The 20,589-nt window shown below is 47.1% G+C and overlaps 3 protein-coding genes and 1 long non-coding RNA gene across 4 annotated transcripts in view; 2 read left to right on the top strand and 2 right to left on the bottom strand.

Annotated features, from left to right (window-relative positions):
- Positions 1-839: 839 nt before the first annotated feature.
- LOC135810175 (uncharacterized) lies at positions 840-7,592 on the bottom strand. Its single transcript, XR_010552281.1, has 2 exons — positions 7,186-7,592; positions 840-1,682 (listed from the first exon to the last, which is right to left on the bottom strand). It is a non-coding gene; the product is annotated as an uncharacterized LOC135810175 (long non-coding RNA).
- A 2,050-nt stretch (positions 7,593-9,642) lies between these two features.
- LOC135810174 (phospholipid scramblase 1-like) lies at positions 9,643-11,501 on the top strand. Its single transcript, XM_065323648.1, has one exon. The coding sequence runs from the start codon at positions 9,772-9,774 to the stop codon at positions 10,498-10,500; it is 729 nt and encodes a 242-aa protein (XP_065179720.1). The 5' UTR covers positions 9,643-9,771; the 3' UTR covers positions 10,501-11,501.
- Positions 11,502-13,856: 2,355 nt separating this feature from the next.
- LOC135810173 (WD repeat-containing protein 70-like) lies at positions 13,857-16,296 on the bottom strand. Its single transcript, XM_065323647.1, has one exon. It carries the CDS (start codon positions 16,160-16,162, stop codon positions 14,378-14,380), a length of 1,785 nt encoding a protein of 594 aa, XP_065179719.1. The 5' UTR covers positions 16,163-16,296; the 3' UTR covers positions 13,857-14,377.
- Positions 16,297-18,090: 1,794 nt separating this feature from the next.
- LOC135810172 (uncharacterized) overlaps positions 18,091-20,589 on the top strand; it is a 50,271-nt gene continuing 47,772 nt past the window's right edge. Inside the window, exons 1-2 of the mRNA XM_065323646.1 lie at positions 18,091-18,326; positions 20,442-20,589. The exon at positions 20,442-20,589 is cut by the window's right edge and continues 44 nt beyond it. Of these exons, the coding sequence (XP_065179718.1) occupies positions 18,239-18,326; positions 20,442-20,589 (236 nt within the window). The 5' untranslated portion in view covers positions 18,091-18,238. The remainder of the gene's footprint in view (positions 18,327-20,441) is intronic.

Here is a 20,589-nt window from a genome sequence, read left to right as displayed (position 1 = left end):
CAGACCACCTAGTGCTTTGAAGATTCACTGCGATATTCCCATAATGTTATAATACATGTATGAAAACCAGCATCATTTTCTGTATGTTAAATGCCACAAATTGTTAGGCTTCACCGTAATATCAAGAGTACATAACCCCTCTTGGTAATATCCATGTTCAGTGTTCCGTTCACATCGGTTCATGCTGATCACCCGAAAGTGTCGTCTAAACAGGATATAGGGGTGTGCGGATAATGCTCGAAAAGGTGGGAGATTCTGCTCGAAAAGCTGTGAAATTGGCAGAACCATACAAACCTTATGGCGGGCAATTCCTCGAATTCTGCTCCATTTCTTTATCCACATACCAAACATGCATGAAACTTACCAGAAAAAGTACTGAATTCTGCCAATTTTTCTGCCCGCATATGCCTAACAGGATATGTCCGCGCCGCGGGGATTATTTTTCAAATAATCTCCTCAATGTCATGTACATAATTGTCGCCGGTCGCAGCGGCTTCACAAAACGTAGACTTTCCCAGCCCCCCCCCCCCCCCCCAAAGTACACACAAAATACAATTGAAGCATATGCAATGAAACGTATGCATTGGGAAATTGGATTGCAGTAAAACCCGTGTTTGCCGGACCCTGTACCAAGCGGAATCCTGTATTTACCGGACAAAATTTCATGCACCAAAGTGCTGTGGATCGAAAGTGCATTCCTGGATCAAGCGGGGTCCTGTCACATCAGGACAGTTTCCGCTGCGCCAAGGGCGTCTTGTCAGGACAGGCTTTACTATAGTGAAGTTTATAGTGAATTGTACTCCAAGTAACTCGTGAGTCCACACACAATGGTCATGCAGTACAAAGCCGAAAAGTCCCTTTCAAGACAGAGTGACAGACAGGAGTCGTCACTAGAAGGGCTGATCAACCAACACAGAATACTACAGTGGTGCTCAATGAAGTCCAATGAAGCGAGTGAATGCCGTGCGGAACGTTGTGCAGCTGTGAACACTGGGCTGTCAACTGGCACAGGGCGCACACTTGACTCACACAATATTAACATTGAGCATCAACGTAGCATAATAATAGCAGTGAAAAAGAGTAGAGTCAAATACGCGATGAGCGATAGTGTAGAGTCTAATACTAAAGGCAGAAATAGAGTAATGCCATCAAGTGCGAGATAACATGTTAGGAGCATTAACGTGTGATTGTGAAGCTTACTTTAAAGCGGGATGTTGAGTCTACAGTGCACCATGGGCACAGCGAGATCATGTTATGTGTGAATGGTATACCGTAAAGTACCGCCAGAGCGCCCCGTCTCGCGAGAGCGCCCCACCTTGATTTTACAGCCAGGGTCCAGGGAAAGGAAAATCGTACGGCAGAATGCAACGAAGTGTGTATGGTGTACTAACGTCAGAGGAAGGTTTTTGTGTGGAGCTCGTGTCCGCTCGAAGGTACGGATTGTCTGCACAACGTGCAATATGTGTACGAAGTTCGTGTCGTATGACCTACAGACGGGAGACCACCTACACAATACGACCACGAAAGGACGAGATAGTGGGGCGCTCTGGCGGTACTTTACGGTACTAGTAATCAAATGGATGCAAAACATATAGATGTCGTGATACACCATGCCTGATTCGTGGCTGGAAGCCGTGAGCTCAGTGCTTGGGGCTAGTGGGATTCCTCTAGCTTTCAGAATCCTGCATGAAAAAAGGTAAAAGAAAGTGAAGGTACAATAATAGTAAGGTGATGTAAGCCTCTTGGTTTCGCGAACGAATTTCATCATTAAATTCATGGCATGGGAACGACGCTACAGAAGTATACAAAAGCTGAGCCATCCTCTAAAGAAAGTCCACTTTAGTGAATCTCATCTTGTCAGCAGCACCATGCTGTTTGTATGGGAGAATTGCCTTCGTACAGTGCTGCCCAATGAAATCCTGAAATCAAGTTGCGTCACTCAAGTACCGGGCGTTGCGCAGCCCTAGACCTGCGAACACTGGGCTGCGAAATGGTGCAAGGCGCAAACTTGAGTGACACGACTGGATTTCATTGAGCAGGACTGTACATTCAAGGCACCTGCACTTCCTATTACAGTGTAATGTTCTTATTTTACAGGAACATTCCCAACTGGGCCTAATGTCTTCTGAGGCTGCGTTTACACGACAACGCACGGCCATTTTCCGTTTTCAGTCCCGCATTTCTTTTTTTCATTTTCGTGCGTTTACACGATCAAAGCTGATCCAAGGTGGTCTCGGTTTGTATCGTTTTCTCGCGTCTACACGGGAGCAAAGGATCCGCAAAAGTTCGTCATGTGCCGAGTGTTGTCGTGGAAGCACCAATCACACTCAAGGAATAATCGAAAACAGGCCACACACCAGCACTCGTCACATGACGAAAATTGTAAAAAAAAGAGTTATTGTCGGATCCGTGTGAACGGCCGAAAACGGAACAAACGTGACGGAAACGAGGCCAGCAGACCGTTTCGACTGTTTACACACCCAAATTTATCCGGCAGAACATTTCCGTTTTCAAATTCTTCCACCTTGGCCAGCGTTTTGGTTCTCTTCCGCTTTGGTGTACAACTATTACGTTTTGCTCCGCGTACCGTGTAAATGAACCATGCATCCGAAAGGATTTAGTTGCGCTTTCACCCCCAGCGTTGTCGTGTATACGCAGCCTTAGATGGTGCCCAAGGTATTCATTGAGTTCCTGCAACTTCATTTGAAATGAACTGGAAAAGTGCGAAGGGATTCGAGGAGGACATTAAAGCAGTCAGCTCCAAGAAATGAAATTGATTCGTGAATTCAATTATAATGATGTTCACACCTACATGTACATGTATGCAATAACTAGGTATCACACTTCATCTTACAGGCGAGACCTCACTATATATTCTCTGGGGTACGGCAAGTGTTATGCTTTAGAGAGGTCCATGTTATAGCGAGTTGGGCACATAATATAAACCATATATGTCAAAGTTAGGGCTGCGGTTAACCAAAAGGTTATAGGCTAGAACCAAGAGTAGATAAACAAGAGTGTGCAACTCCGGGATGGGTTGGCCCGTGGCGGAATTTTTTGTTGACGTAATCTTTTCTATGACGCATGCGCTGCGGGTTAGGCTTTTCCGGATTATGCGTTTTTTCTTGGTCTAAAATGGAAATGGAAAGTGTTTTGAAAAACCCCTATAAATCAAATTTTTTTCTGAAGAAAATGCAAAAATTTACCCAAAAAGCACAAAAAAATGCCACCGTTGCCATGGTAACAAAATGGCGACAGCTAGTCGCGTGACATTTGGCACCATGGTGATCATTCATGGTGATCGTGAAGTACCTATCGCTTGCAGGGAGTCGTAAAATACCGGTATTTTACGACTCCCTGGCCCAAAGTGGGTCAAAATGGACAAAATGCATTTTGACCCCCAAAATGCAAAAATATGCAAACACATAATCCGGAAAGGCCTACTGCGGGTCTTTTGGAAAGTTTGCATCGTGCACTTGGCCGGGCTTTACATTACAAGGTCGGTGCCCAGTACGTGCTCTCACACTGTTCTGCGTCAAAATGCGCGTTTTTCTGAAAAAAAGGTGACGTCTACAAAAAATGCTGCCACAGGCAGGGGTATGTGCAGATTGTGCAGAAGAGATCCAGAGTTGCACACTCTTGTTTATCTACTCTTGCTACAACCTATAAGAGATAAACTGTACATGTAGCCTGTATTCATGTACCATTGCTGTACATGACTGTAAATCCATGTATCCATGGTACCATGACCTCACGCACTGCCAAAACAATCACTACAATATGTATAATACTCATAAAAGGACACATTTCAGGCTCATTACAAACGTCTTGAAAGTTTTTGTCTTCACAAGTATACTTTATGAGTATTATGAGTATTATCGCATTTTTGTCTCAGACGAAACTGTTTACAATATGTATAGTGGATGCATATTATATTTTGCTCAGTTTTCCAGAGCAGGTTCAACAAAGAGTGAATAACAACTAAATAGAGCGGTTGCCAGTTGACAAACCCCCTTTATATTTACAATGCAGTTGCGTGAATGTCCACTACTTTCTGAACGAAAGGTTCAACATATTTTAATATTTTGTATGCTCCATTGGGCTTCGGATTGCACCATCACCTTGTCATTTAATCAACTCAACCTCATCATGAGCATACGCAAGCATCACTAATATGGGGAGCAACCCCAGAGATGAGGGAGATACACGCCGTACATCCATTGTGCACAGTACTGACAGGGTACGCACATGCTGTCACGTATATTATGTACAGCGGACATTGAAAGAAAATAACCGATTAACCCATATGCATATGGTTAACTGTTCGTGTATTCTTAACGGTTACATAACCGGTTAACCTATCTAACCATTTCACCCTAGTCAAAATGGCGCTGTTTGCTTACAGACTACAACTGTATTGCCATCGATCCACACTGATCAATCCAGGAAATGTGCGCATGTTGTACATTTTTAGTGTATTTTATAGTAGTGTGTCTACTGCATGTGTTTCAGGACTGTAACAGTCACACTACAACAAAAGTCCGACACTCCAGAACAACCCCACACAAAATCCTGTGGTCGACCAGCCAACAAACACAGCTCTGGGTTGAATGACGAATTAGTGAAAAACTATAAAGAGAAAAGAGAGGTGAAAGAGAAAACCGCCAACACATCTCCAGAACGACAGAGCCTCACTCTCTCCCTCCCTCCCTCCCTCCCTCTCTCTCTCTCTCTCTCTCTCTCTCTGTCTGTGTGTCTGTCTTTGTCTCTCTCTCTCTCTCTGTCTCTCTCTCTCTCTGTCTCTCCCTCTCACGGCAACTAAAAAAACAACCATATCTCAAACCACACCTCACTCATTTTACGCTGTAGGATGAAGATGAAGGGGAGGTTGGCGATGAGAAGAAGAACACGGCAGGGTTAAAGCATTTATTGTTCAGTGACCCGTGTCGTTTGGCGTATAATGATTCTCGGTTTACAATTGTAGTATTGTTTGTTTTGCAAAGAATTTCAATCAGTTAAAAGTCATAGATGCTGTTTACATTCACAAGCGTAAGCCAGACCAATGCATTCAGAAAGAACATGTCACGGCATCCACATTCTTTCCTTAGCACCGTAACTGTATTTTGCACATTATTATTATTATTATTATACGCATTCCCGCGGCAGCGTCAACCAAGCAGTTATGCTTGATCCACACGTTCGCTTATGCTGGACATTGAAACAAAGCAGATGTAGACAGCTCCTAGAGAATGGGGCTCTACAAAACCAATGATCGAAGTTAGTCCTTCAGTAACATGGAGCGTCATAAAATTGGTCTCATTGGAAAAATGTCATCACTATTGTCTCCTCATGTAGCATCATGGTCAATGGGTGGCCAGATAATTATACGTATGAGGTTGAGTTGCCAGATAATTATTAAAAGATTCAAATAGTAATATTATTATAGAATGGTTGTTATGAGTTTATAAGGGTGCCATGGCTGTTTCTACTTGTGACGAGGGTGTGCACAAACACTCTTCACCAGCGCGTTCCATGCTGGACGGTCCACAGCAATCCGCTCCAGACGGCGCAAGTCCTCAACACTCCGCAGGTGCCCATTGTTCGACTGGGACAGATCGGTGTGGAGCTTTATTGGTAGTGTCACCCTCGGCCTCCCACGGTACCTCCCCTCGGGTGCCTGAAAGTATTGCTCCATGCTCAATCGTGCTGGCGTGTCCTTACCCAGGCGAAGCACATGCCCGAATAAACTCCAGCGTGAATTTCGGATCAAGTCCGACACCGGCTCCACTCCACATCGGGCATACAACGCCAAATTACTAATCTTTTGTGGCCATGTGATGCCGAGAAGTGACCTGAGTTGCCTTCTATGGAAAGCGTCCAGGGAGCGTTCGCTAGCAACCGTCAGGCCCCAGGTGCCTGAATTATAGAGAAGTATCGGCATGATAAAGGCGCAGTACAACCTCATACGCAGAGGCTCTCGGATCAGTCCTCGGCGCTTCCAAAGAGACCACATGGATCGGAAGGCAGCCTCGGCCAATTGCCTGCGACGTGTCACATCCTCAATGTCGCCCAGGAGTGAGCCCAGCTTTCGGGATGTCCTCCAGCGCTCGTCAATTCTGTCTACAGATCGACCCAGCTCTGTCCACTCAGTTTTGGTGTTGTTGACTCTCAGGGCCCACTGCCCGAGAGTGTGGTCTATGACCGGTTCGAGCTCTGTGAGCCATTGACGACTAAGGCTTATGAAATCAGTGTCATCTGCGTAGACAAGCTCAAATGGAATGTTGATGCTTTGATCCATTGGCGGTCTGTTTCGTGCCACCTGGGTGCTCCTCAGATCTCTCAGTGCTGCCTCTAAGTATATAACAAACAACACCGGGGAGAGAGAATCACCCTGCGGGGTGCCAATTGTAGTTTCAAGGGACTCTGATACTGCCCTGCCGATGCGTACCTGCAGAGTTGTGTTGGTCAACAGCACTCTAACCAGCCGAACATCATCCTCCGTCATGAAAGACTCGAGAACTGTCAACAGTTTGTCACGATGTATACAGTCGAATGCTTTGGACATGTCGATTCCAAGAATGGTCATTTCCCGCCGATAATGCTGACATGTTGCTGCAAACCATCTGTGGCTCCAAACAAGGTCCGCTGTAGATCGGCCTGCTCTGAAACCACTCTGCGTCGGAGACAAGTACTCACCGACTTTCGACGATATTCTTCGCAATGTAATAATGGAGAGCGTTTTGCGTAATGATGTAAGGAGGACAATAGGGCGCAGATTTCCAGGTGGTCCAACCGTCATTTTGCACATATGTTTGTTTTATTCACCCTCTCTCTTTCTCTTTTCTTACAGTTACACTTGTGTTTTATCACACTATAGAATGACTGCGCATGTATTTTATAGATTGCGATTATTATCACTGTCGGGAAGGAAAACACCAATTTTACAGGGCCCTAAAAGTCTGAACGATACCTATGAAATGCACTGTCAAAGCAAACACAAAAATTAATATGAATATGCAAGCTCATGCCTGAGGGGAAGATGAGAAGTTGAAACGTGGAGATTTTTCGGACAGGACGAGAATCCGAAGAACCTGGGTGATTCCCTTACTTCCACAATGGGCTAGTGGCTGCATCACAAAAATTATACCTTGCAGTGGGTGCAGAGACAGATCAATAAACACTAACCTGAGCATGAGAGCTGCTCGTATTCATTGCGATCGTCAGGAAAATGGCAGGACGAACGGACCAGAAGAATGTTGGCTATGACAAACAACTGCATATCCAGACGACACACGGCTTGACTATTTGCTTATGACGTTCAGCTTCGAGGTCCAGCACGATGGAATTTTCGGAAGGAACTGATTTTTGAATTATTTGGGGAAGAAGATTGCACTCAGAAAAGGTACCGTAACTGGTTTCTTTCATTTGAAAAGCTGTTCACCAAAGTCCTAAACATACACTGTACGACGTTTCGGAGCTGCTCCAAATCGATCGATTTGTTTTGAATGGTTTCGCCACCGCTTTCCGATCGATCGATCCTTGCGCGATCTGTCGATCGACAGATCGCGCAAGAAAATCGATCGATTTTCCAAATCGACAGAACGCGCACAACATATACATCCCCTTTAAAGGGGAAGTTAAGGCAAAAATTAAAATTTCACCAGTTGTAGTCTTCGGGGTGCTGAGTCGAATGGTCTTGGTCCGAGAAAGCTGAGACGCTCCCTTCCTACTTGAATCCCAATCGAACTCGCGCACTTCCACCGAAACTGGGTGACTGCGCCCTACTAGATGGGGATTTGTATGCAAAATGTCACTAAAAGCGCCATTTCGTTCTTATAAAAGCACGGATGACCGCGATTGGCCCATATGTTGTAGTCTTTTGGACGCTGAGTCGACTGGTTTTGGTCCGAAAAGGCTGCGATGCAGCGTTCCTCCTTTATTCCCAATCGAACATGGTTGAAGAAGCGGTCACGTGCTCCTGCGTACACCAGTCACCTGGTCACCGTGCCTGCAGGGTACAACTTACTAGCCTGTTTGACCTTTTTTGGGTGCAGTCCTGTCACTCGAGTTGAACCCGAGTTGAACCTTGGTGTGAAAGTTGTCACCCGCTGGCGTGGTGACCAGGTGATTTGGGCACCCAGGACCACGTGACCGCTTGTTCAACCATGTTGGATTGGGAATAAAGGAGGAACGCTGCATCGCAGCCTTTTCGGACCAAAACCAGTCGACTCAGCGTCCCAAAGACTACAACATATGGGCCAATCGCGGTCATTCGTGCTTTTATAAGAACGAAATGGCGCTTTTAGTGACATTTTGCATACAAATCCCCATCTAGTAGGGCGCAGTCACCCAGTTTCGGTGGAAGTGCGCGAGTTCGATTGGGATTCAAGTAGGAAGGGAGCGTCTCAGCTTCCTCGGACCACGACCATTCGACTCAGCACCCCGAAGACTACAACTGGTGAAATTTTAATTTTTGCCTTAACTTCCCCTTTAACGCTTCAAAATCGCTCTATTGACACTGAAAAATCGCTCTGTTGACACTACAAAATTGCTTATCATCTCCCTTCCTCCCCCCCCCCCTCTCTCTCTCTCTCTCTCTCTCTCTCTCTCTCTCTCTCTCTCTCTCTCTCTCTCTCTCTCTCTCTCTCTCTCTCTCTCTCCCCGTAGCTCTCTCCCTTTTGAAATTCGCTTCCATAGAATTGGGCACCATTGCCCGTTTGGCCTTGCGAAGTAAAATAAAAATCAACAACAACAACATGTATAACAACAAAGCCTGAAGCAGAAAGACGTCTGTATTATTATTATTATTTGTAAGAAAAGGGTTTGCTCCCCACACAAATCATCGCCGAGGTCGCAACCACTACTTCGTATTATTATTATTATTAACTTTTATTTTACTAGGGTGTTTCCCACAGACCTATGGTCTTCTTACGGGAGCCCCTAGGAAGGTTATGCATGAGCGAATAAATGAGCGGTAATCGGTACAAGTACGAACAGTGGAAGGCAGCATATTCCACCGGTCAGCAGCGAGATAGCCAATCCGAGAAAAGCCAGCCGTACTCTGTGCTGGGGGTAATGCCAAAGAAAAAGACACCTGGGATCTCGTAGTGGCAGTGGTGTGAGAGCTACAGCAGCGGCTGGTAAAGATTTCTTGAAGCAAAGAGCTGCATGTTCCGCTATGGATGCACCGGAACAAAAGAATGAACAATGTAGGGCCTTCCTATCAAAATATTAAATAATTCTACTACTGCTACTAAAGCGGCTTATGTGCTTATAAGCCCGGCTTTTATCCGCGACTTTACGGTAACTGTCGCACTCCCCTATCCCCTGGCCTGGGCTTTCTTTCCTGGGCCATGGGCTGGGGGCTGGGGGGTTACTGAATACTGCCAAGAGTACATAACCCCCGCGGGGGGGGGGGGGTTATGTACTCTTGATACTGCCCATGGCCTGGACCAGGGAGTCGTCAAATACCGTATTTGTAATACCGTATTTGACGACTCCATGGTTTGGACTGGTGCACCGGTACGGTGCACCGCGTACCGGTGCCATCAAGAGTCCATAACCCACTGGTTTATGGACTCTTGGTGCCATGCATGACGTGACGTCAAGTCACTCAAGGCCGGAAAAAAGGTTGAATGTCGTTTGGTGGTTTCTCTTCGCAGTCGGTTTTCTCACCTGTGGCTGCTCGGCTGAAAATTCCCCTCACCTTGTTTCTTGAAGTCTTGCAGAGCACAGTTGTGACCGTTTGTCATTTGGCCAGCAGAAAGCAAGATGCCTGGACAAGAGAAAGTTGAGATGCAGTGGATGCCACGGCCGGAGGAATCCGCGCCGTCCAATTGCCCACAAGGGCTGGAGTACCTGCTGTTGATCGACCAGCTTCTTGTCCACCAGAAAATTGAACTGCTGGAGCTAATGACCGGCTTCGAGACTGAGAATAAGTACGTCGTGAAGAATTCATTAGGCCAACAGGTGTATTACGCCAAAGAAGTTTCGGACTGTGCTACACGTCAGTGCTGCGGACCCAACCGTCCGTTTCAGATGCAGATCACCGACAACGCCGGCAAGGAAGTGATGAGACTGGACCGTCCCTTCCGCTGTGGATTTCAGTGCTGTTGTGAAACGCAGCGGCCTTTCCTGGAAGTGCAAGCGCCGCCGGGCAATCCCATTGGATACGTGAAGTCCGAGGCTTGCGCCTGTGTCTGGCCCACTTTCTTGCTTCTGGATTTGAATATGCAGCCAATTCTACGCATTCACACTCCTTGCTGTGGCGTCGGATGCTGTGACTGTTCGCCAAAGTATCCGGTGAGATCTATGGATGGCCAGGACGTCGGTCTCATCCAGAAGCAGTGGTCAGGATTGACAAAGGAGATGTTCACCGACGCGGACAACTTTGGCGTCAGTTTCCCCATGGACCTGGACGTCAAGATGAAGGGCGTCATGCTGGGAGCACTCTTTCTTATCGACTTCTTGTTCTTCGAAACCCAAAAGCAAAACCACTAGGGTGCAGTGGGTCAGTAGCCAGAGTATCTGTTGCTTGTTTGTCAACATCCACCCAAGGAAATACACCAAGGATACACTGGCACTGAGATGGGAGGTCGCTGCTAACGCATACAAGAGTGTAAGCCAGGGCCTTGACTTTTCTTTCCAATTTCAGTCGCTTCGTCAAGTATTTTGTTGGTAGGTCCGGGACAACGAATTGAGCTTTAAGAATCTCTCTGTCTGTCCCCCCCCCCCCCTCTCTCTCTATATATCTATCTATCTTTCTGTTTCTCTCTCTCTCTCTGATCACTTGCTGTCTTGGTCTGTCTCATTTTGTTTTTATCCCCCATACATTAGGTCATTGCACACATCTTAGATTTTTGTTTTGTTTCAGTGCTAGTTCCTGGCAACGCTAGACAATAGTGAGTCGGGAAAAGTAGACGTGACGTGTCAGGGTGCTGCTGTGCACACATGGTGTGTGTGTGTGTGTGTGTGTGTGTGTGTGCGCGCGCGCGCGCGTGCATGTGTGTGTGTGTATGCGCATGTCCGGGTGTGTGAGGGTGTACGTGTGTATGGCATGCTGTTGCTGTCACGGGCCAAGACATTACATTTCAACCAGCTAGTACTGTGTTCTGTATATAACCTATACAGACTGCTGATATTGTCCAACGCTACCTACCTTCTTTGTCCTCTCCTCTCTTCCTCTTTCTCCATCCTTTTTCTCTCACTCTGCTTGTTTAGGCTCTAATTAGGAATGGACTTGCCCTTGTTTCTCGTTTTTTTCTCTTCATGTTCCTCTCTCAGCTTTTCTTAGCCTCTTTTTTCTTCTTATGATAGGATAGGTCATTGGGATAGGTCATTGCTCTTTGAATCAAGCGTTACTACGGTTGTAGTTGTTGCGATTTTTGTAGCCTTCACAATGCCGCCCTAGTAACACTGCCGCCCTAGTAACACTGCGGCTTGTGTGTCTGCTGGCTTCTGGAGAAAACATTGGTGAACACGGAACTTGTTGCCACGTCTGACCGATGCTGTAGATGCGTGCGCGATGTACTTGCGGCGTGTGAACTGTGCATGGTGCGTGCATGTCGCGCAGTGCTGAGAATACAAACTGCTTTCACTTGTTGCAGCACCCATTCACCGCAACAGGGCGTTCGTAGCGCGAAGGTAGTGATAGCAGCAAGATGAACTTGCACGTTTGGGTACTCATTTTAGAAATGCATGTGTTGTACATGGATGAGTACGGGTAAGAGACAAGAGGGGCGGGGTTCAAGGGTTTGTCTTCCATATACGGGTACATTTACTCTGCGTGGTTCTGCCAATTATTCATTAAAATACTCGTCCGGTATACCGGTACTGATGAAGGCTGATGAGATGTAATAAGGTCGAAGCTGCTAGCAGTCCGGGAATTGAGTGATACGTCAGAAAACATCTTAATCATTCTGCAAGACCTGTGACAAAACGTCCAGTGAGAAGGCATATTTTGCCTGTGCCTATGGTGAAGTAAAATAAAGCTACTAGTACACTAGTATTCAACAAACTAACATACAAATAAGACATGTACTGGTAATGGGTTTTTTTGCGTTATCCTGATTTATCTACCAACAAGCTGTTTGCCACTGATTTCTCGTCTGTCACAAGACTGTGGCACCGGTTTGCACCGCATGGTCTGAACCCGGGGGGCTATCTGTGTTTCACCAGGGGCACACATAGCGGCAACGCCTTGTTCTCGTTCTGCCTGTGTGAACTTCCCACTGCGACACTGTTGATCTGATACTAGGTAATATCACCAAGAGTACACAACCTCAAGAGTATCCAACTCTCCACATATCATATGGGGTGTGCATGTGGCACGGCACGCTGCCCGCATTACGTAGTCACAAAGTGCGAGCCATTACGTCATTAATATTGATTTGCTACGGTTTCCTGCTTCCAAGACCGCTTTTCTTGGAACGGTCCTCTTTCCACCCGTGAACGGGCAAAATACACGAGAGAAATGGCTGAAATTGGCGAAACCAACAAAATATAGGAAACTGAATGCGTGTGTGTGTATGTGATGGGGGGGGGGGGGGGGTGAAAGGGAACGGCTTTGGCTGGGTTGAGAATGATGCATTGTACATGTAGAGCTGACAAAGATATACTAAAGACTGAAGTAGAAATGAATATTTTAATATGGCAAACATGATGCCAGCACAGCACGCCATGATACATTGGTCTGCACGGGGCTGTTCTCTTTATGAGCCCTGGTTACACTCTTGGCCATTGCTGCCATCGGCCCCAAGTCCGCTCAAGGCAGGACTTAGCTAGCACACCAGAGCATGCCAGTTACCATGGTTACCTGTGTGATAAGGAGGCTGTAGTATAGTACAGTACTGCAGCAGCACTGGTTCAACGCCCGTATGCATACAGTAGAGTCGCTCGTCCAAGAACGTTGTTTCCAAGGGGTTAGCCTGGGACGTTCTTAATTTTCAGCAATCTGGCTGCGTTCTTATAACACGTTCTTAGAAGCAATCCGTATTGTATTATGTATTCCACAAGCTGCCAGAAAACCAACACTGCCGTTCTTAGCTTCAGGCTGTGGCGTTCTTAGAATTTCAGGCTGGACGTTCTTGGGCTCCACGTTCTTCAGCGCGCGACTCTACTGCAGTCATACACGTCCAGACTGTACACTGGCACAGGCTGTACACTGACTGCATGGAGTGACACAGGCTGTACTGTAGGGAAAGGTACTAGTATAGCCTATTCAAGCACCACGACACTCGCTAGCCCTAGGCTGTGCGTACGCCTGAGCTTACTGGACATGTGCCGCAATCTCCTGGACGAGCTTTTTTTTTATGAGAAAGAGCAGCGAGTCAGTCAACCTTGTGCTGTGAATCGATCTCTGGTTGACTTAAAGACGACTGGGTCTGCACTTATCCCTTGACGTGGCTCAATCAATGGTCCATTTACAAAGAAGGGACTCGTTAATTTGGGCAAGATCTCCAGAACACCTACTCCGGTTTCGAACGTTCTGCGTGGGATCATGTCTTGAAAAACTACAAAGCCAGGTTGCCCGCTACGACCATGAACACATAATACTAGTGTGCGCGTACGTTAAGTTGTACATTGTACGCACATTGACCCCGAAAGCAGCATGATGGCAATCGTGTATCTCTTCCCAGAGAACAAAAGCAAATAGCGATCCACTGCATAAAAGTGCTCAATACCTTTCGATAGAGCTACTAATACTAAAACGTTCAACAACAAAACTACACTAGATTTAGCCTGATGGTTGCATGATGCATGAGACTCCGAGTTGCAAAAAAGAGATCTTGGTAGTTTTGTTGTTGAACTGTTTTAGTCTTCCCAGAGAACAATATTCGCAAAACGACACGGGGCCGTGCGTCTGTGTGCTGACCACAGCACTCCAAACATATAAAGCAAGCGTTTATATAGTTGTTTAGTCGGACTACATAATCATCCAGACAGAAATGTCGTATCCGACAGAGTGTACCACCAGTACCTAATCATGGGGCTCGGACTCAAGAGAGAGTCGGTTTTAAAAGGAAAGGACCAGCCTAACTCATAAATCATGATGTTCGAATAAAAAAAAGAAGCTATTGTCATAATATTATGCTACATGTAAGGCATACACAGGAGGGGAGCACAACATATACAGTAGTACTGAGAATCTTCACAATCAAAAAAATTAATAATTCGGCACGGCACTCCTCCTGGGCAAACCATTCACCTATTCACATGGATTATGTACAAGTTGGTGTCAGTGCTAATAGAGAGCACACTAAGAACGATATATTCTGCTCCTCCCCGCTCATCTTCTAAATCAGTTGCTCCGACTACAAGCGTCACTGCATTACTTCCACCCAAACTCCAAAGAGAAAAAAACCTAATAGCAACAGCCTTACTTTTCCTCTTCCTCCTCGTCGTCGGGTTTCTGGAAAATTGGCTCCGGCTGTGTCTTGGAGTAGGCTGGAGAAACCCAGTAGGGATCATTCTTGGCTGCCTCGGCATGTCGAAGAATGGACTGACGTGGATCACTGTTATCCAACACTCTCTTTGCAATGTTCTGTCCAACGTGGCGGGCGAGACTGCTTCCGCCGGATATGCGGCCGCCTTTCCCGTGACCGCCGTCCATGGGAAGCTCCGGTCGGTGAGACTTGATGGGATCTTGGCGATGCTTGTCCTCGCGCTTGCGCCCGTGCTGGTAGCGCTCCTCGCGGAACAGCTTGAGCGAGTGCGGCGTGATGATTGGCAAGGCACCGGGTGACAACGACGTTGTGCCGCTGATCTCCTTCTTCTTACGCTTGGCCAGGCTGTCCGTGATGCCACGTAAGCTAACCTTGCTGTCATACAGCACCGCGACGTTGCCTTTGTCACAGCCGACGACCACCTGGTTCAGCTTTGGATGCCACAGGCAACACACTGGGTTACTGCTACCGGGCATGTCTATCCTGCTCTTCTCCTCCAGTGTAGTGGAGTCTAGGAAGGACACGCAGCCAAGCGACTTGCGGTCCGGAGCAGCGAGTGGTACCGCCAGCGCCTTCTCAGATGGACTGAACGCCATGTTCATCATTGGCTGCAGCGTGGTCAAGCCAGTGCGCTCAGCGACGGGCTGTTGCCGCAGCGCACGTATGTCCCACAGGCGTACGCTGTCGTCGCCACCGCGGCTCAGAAGGCTATGGCCGTCGCATTTCATGAGCAGTGAGGAGACGAAACCGGAAGAATGGGCATTCTCGCGAATGAGAGACGGCCGTACGTACGGCCCTCCCATTGGGTACAGCTGCAAACTACCATCTTGGCAGCCAGCAACCATTTGCTTTCCGTTACTGCTGCAAAGGATTGCCGTGACTGGCAATCGGCGGGCCTGACGCTGGCGCACTTTGACGATTTCCGTGTGCTTCTTCCCATTTCCGGTGACATTCCAGAAACGAATTGTACCGTCGTCCGCCCCTGTCAGGAACACTTCTTTCTCGCGGGGATGCCAGCACGTCACGTTAACGCACGATATGTGACCCTTGGTACGCGTCATGTCGTGAAGGTAGCTATCGCCTTTGATCGTCTCCAGAACCTCACCGCCATTGCGATCGTACACTTTCACCTGGGCGCTTGTAGTGGCCACAGAGAACTTATCGCCAGTGGTACTATACGCCACACTGTTGACTTGATAGCCCTCCCAGGGAGTCTTGGTACGGAAACTCCGCAAAGACGAGTCCATAGCACTGAAATCCCAAAGCTGAATATCATAATCATAGCTTCCGGTGACAAGGCGGGCACCAGCTGGATCAAGAGACACTGCTGAGATAATCTTCGTGCCATGCTTTAGCTCAACTTGCTTCGATATTGGCAGAACATCGCGATTTTTCTCTGGCATCTCATCAGCATCATCATCGCTGGAGTCATCTTCTTCGTCCTCATCCTGCTCCTCATTATTGTCATTTTCATCATCGTCTATTTCCTTGCTCTCATCATCTTCCTCGATCTCAGTATGATGGCGCTTCTCTGAGTGAGTGTCTGGCACAGAGGATGGCTGCAATTTAGAGCTATCCCCACATCTCTGCCTGGCAGTTTTTCGCGTTTCAGCCAGCATACTTTCCAGGTCAAACGTTCTAGCCTTTTTGGTGCTCGATTTCGAACCGAACGAACCGAAGCCCATGACGGACGATATGTCCTGTTCTTCTCCACTCATCTTGTAAACCAGTTGCTCTCGCTACAAGTATTACTACATTACTTCCAACCAAACTCCAAAGAGAAAACAGCCGAACCCTGAAATGCAGCCATGCAATGTTTGTAATTGCATTCAATTATTTTAAATTCTGAACCCAAACACAAAAAAGCTTGCGGCACAAGTGACGTACCTAATGCGTACAGTCACGTACATACAGTGGGGACTTCAATAATGAATTGAAAAATCAAATTCGCGAGTTTTGCATAAAGCGCTAGTTTTTCTAAACCGGGAAGAATCGAGAAACAACCCTCTGAAAATTTGAACCCAAAATTCCAATCTAGAGTTATAGTCGATTGAAGATCGGAAAACGGGCAGAAAGTTGTGGTTTCCGTCCAGCACTGCACTATCTGGTATGTACCGTATGGCGATACAGGATGTGTGCATGCATGCAGTGTGCACGCATGCCGTGCGCGCCGATTTGCACAAGTCACACGTTTTCAGTTTTCACCGTCACTGCTTCTACCAGTGTGCGCGCAGTTCACTCGATTTTTTCGTCGACCACCAGGAAATCGCCGTGGGCTGGTTTCTGTGATCATTTTCCTTCTACGGCGATAAAGCGCGAGCCTCAATGTTGTAGAATCCTCTTGGTTTAGGATAATTCGAGGCCGCTGAACACGAAAATCGGGTGTTCCTCGCGAAGCCGAGTACGGATCTGGTCGAAATTAGTACTTCGAAGTGCACCCGCGCCAAGCGCGGACTCCGCGGTATTTTTGGAAGCATGGCATGTGTGGCACCATTGGAAAGGTAATGACCTCAGCTACCTAAAAATAGCATCGACAAGGCCGAAAAGGCCGCGGGAGAAGATACTCGGGCCGCGAACTGCATCTCGAACTGCAGCCACGAGGCGCCCATTCACTTTGTACAGGCGAGCTGTGACTGCACTTTTCGCTTTTCAGTGACCGGAACTGAACTCCCTACACACAGGCCACATAATGCGAATTATTTTGTCCAAAATTGAAATTCAAAAAGCGAAAAAAACGGTCAAAATGTTTTAAGAAATGGGACCCCGCACATTTTTACTATTTGCCATGGCGACCCCCGTAATAAGTCCAAATAGCCGGCCGGCCGGGCAGGGTTGGGCCTTTTTTCTTTTTCTTTCAAATTTCGTTGTATCAGTGAACCAAGACCATTCGACTGACTGTCTAAAAAAAAAACTAATTCAAGAGAGGGCTCTAATCGCCAGTACTGTAAAATTACAATAATGTACCGTAGACATCTACGTACTTTTGATGACATGTCAACTAGTAATTACTTGTTCTGGAGGCGTTCCTCGCGGGTACCGGGTGTGCTAGCAAGATGACATCATTATTCGGGTTTAGTGACAGGAACACTTGTCTAGTAATAGAGTCACATCATTATTTTACTGCAAATCAAAACTGTAATACTAGTACACTAGTTTATAGCCTCGCTGTATGCCATGGTATGCCGCGACTGCAGCAAGAGTCTGGCATAAAGAAAATGCAAGTAAGGATTAGTTGTGCATGTATCGGCGTTGTAATGGCGTCGTAATGGCGTCGCGTTCAAAGCATGCATAACTTAGCCATAAGCTGACGCTGGGACAAGCTGGCTCGGGCTAGCTGTCAAACTCGAAACGCTGAGCGCTGACAACTGACATGATCCGCGACTTCTCGCTGACTTGGCAGGCATGATTGGGGGTGGAGCGGGTGCTTGCATGTCCCTGATCTCGGACACCTCGCGGATTGACAGGCGTGATCAGGTGTGGAGCGGGCGGGTGCTTGCTTGTCCCTGATCTCGGACACCTCCTGCGTGCTCCGATCGTGTTCGAGGTAACTGGTACGAGTAGCCACACGCACGGATAGCACCGTTGTTCATTTTGAATCGTCAGCAGATTGGCTATAGGCCTTGCGTCCCCGACTCATGTCCATCACGGCCTACATGCAGGGCTGAAATCTCTTTGCTCCAGTGTGAATGAGACCCCCTTGGAAGTGAGACCGTTTGGGAGAGAAAGGAAAGCACTAAAACAGCGGACTCTGAAGGTTGGGCGCAGCTCCAGCGCCGCCCCCGTCGTCGTCCAGTATGGCGCAGTCACGTGGCGTCTCGCCACTGACCCTGTTGGTGGCAGCGACAGCAGTTCTCTGCTCGTTATTCTTGGTGATAGTTGACGGTAAGTAGAAACGGAATAATTCCCTGAACAAAGCTCTGAATACTCAATCTGCGGCCAGAACTGTGCATAGCCGGCCTAGAGTATGTCCCCTGTAGAATAGTATAGCTGTGGTCCTCCGATCGGTCCACGGAAGTACTGGTTTTAAAGTTGGTTGGGGTCTCAAGATCAACCAAGTAAGGGCAGCAAACGAGTAGATCTACGACGTAGATCTACTCTTCTACGCAGATCTACAATGTAGAATCTACATTGTACGTTTCAATCGACATGTTCCTCAGTGTAAACCTACCATGGCGTAGATCAGCAGAAAGTAGTTCAGCAGTTCAACAGTTCAGGCCAAGGACTTACGTCTTAGGTATGATCATCCTGACTCCTGACCTGAGCCATGATCATGATGATGCAGAAAACAGCCCAGCCCCAATGCATTGCGGTCTATGCACGCGAGCATTTTTTCGCCTGATCTCCTCACGTTTAGTTTTAGTCCGAGTTTCGGGCGTTGTAGCAGCGCATGGTGAAAATGTGCTAGAGTGGGAACATCCAGCGATGGCCGTGTCCAGAGCCACAGCGATACCGACGGAGTTCACCATGCAGCCCAGAACTATGACAGAATTAAAACCGAGTCGAGCTGGGGAGTCTGGACAGGTGAAAAATGGCAACAGGACTTAGCACTGACTCGTGAGCGAGCTAGCTATTCAAGCATTGAAAATCTTCAACTGGACACACTGCAGTCGGCGGTTTTCCAGGGTCGAAGGAGAAGATATACCCTGGTAGATCTGCAGAAGTAGAGCTAGGCATTGCGGCCGCAAGGTAAGGTCAGCAGTTTGCCCGAAATAAACATTGTAAGCAAGTCACGGATTTGGACTCACACAAAAAAATTAGTCATCGACATGTACATCGGAAATCCCTGAAAAGCTTCATTCAGCAAGCGTTATCCGCCTCCTGTTACTTAATACTAGCGAGCTAGCTGCACCGAAACTATGCTACAGAAGTATATATTTATGCATATCCACGAGTCCATGCATGACGCGTCACTCAGATGTAAATATCGCAACATTACGAGCATACTAGTAAGACCAAAGTGATGTTCTTCTGTAGCGGTGCTAGTGATCAGTTCTGTAATGTGTCTTTATCATGTCCTGGCAGCTCATCGACCATAGAAATTGTCCATGAACATAAGCACCTTGGTATAATTATTGACGACTGTCTAACATGGGCTCCTCATGTAGACTATATTTGCAAGAAAACTAGTAGTGTTCTCGGCATACTATATCCTCATCGTTCTCATTTGCCAAATACATGCCGTTCTATGTTTTATGGCTCGTATCTATTACCTATTTTCCAGTATGCATGTCAGTCTTGGTGTAGTCTTAGTCAACATCTTGTGAACAAACTTGAAATCCAACGTAAATCTCTTCTTAAAATATTGTTTAACAAGCAGCGTTTATTTCCTAGTCTTGAGCTCTATTGTATCAGCAATACTCAGCCACTGCAAGATAATCGCAAACAGCAGCTTTGCGTTTTGATCCACAGAATTCGCCTAGGTAAAATTCCCATTCATCTCTCCGTATTCAATTGGTTTTCTCTGTCCCGGTCCACTCGTAATAGTCTCTCACTTCCCCGTGCTAATTCAGCCGCATTTACCAACTCTCCTCTGTTTTTGTCCTACAGCCTTTGGCTGCAACTTCCCCAGCATGTTAAGACATCAAAATGTCTTTCCAGCTTTAAAAATGCACTGCGATCGCATAATGTAGTACGATAGGATCTCATTGCTGGATTCTTGTCTATCCTTCTTTCTTCTCTTTTTCTATATTCCTTTCTTTTCTTTTCTTGCCGTGGTTGGCTATCACCCCTCTCTCGCACTTTGCGTGCCAATTGGTCATGAACCACGAGTTGAGTGAAATACTTGAAAAAAAGTAAATAAAATAAATAAATACTCATGATCTGGCTGGCAAGTGCATGGTGCCTTTGCATTCTCCTAGTACTAACTGAACTAGAGAATACATTGTACTCTCATACCAGACCTTCAATAATACGTCACGAGGAATCACACCCGATTTGGCATCGAGTTGGTACTAATGTAGGTTGCTTTGTCAATGCTTTTCTCTTGTTGACGTCCAGGTCAAACGCCGACATACGGATTCTTTGTGGAGAGGTCTGTATCCTCACGGTATCGCAATGCAAGGAGATGGTTCGAAGCTGGCAGAGACTCTTCTTGGAGGACATCAGGCGGCCCTGGCGGAAAATATGGATTGTTCTTTGCCCAGCC

This window comes from Sycon ciliatum, chromosome 2 (assembly GCF_964019385.1).
Source record: "Sycon ciliatum chromosome 2, ocSycCili1.1, whole genome shotgun sequence".
NCBI lineage: Eukaryota > Metazoa > Porifera > Calcarea > Leucosolenida > Sycettidae > Sycon > Sycon ciliatum.
The sequence above is the reverse complement of the archived record's forward strand: the minus strand, read 5'-3'. Positions and strand labels throughout refer to the sequence as shown.

Bases quoted from the DNA above. Each gene is read 5' to 3' on its own strand.
- LOC135810174 (XM_065323648.1), top strand. From the start codon at position 9,772: ATGCCTGGACAAGAGAAAGTTGAGATGCAGTGGATGCCACGGCCGGAG.
- LOC135810173 (XM_065323647.1), bottom strand. From the start codon at position 16,162: ATGAGTGGAGAAGAACAGGACATATCGTCCGTCATGGGCTTCGGTTCG.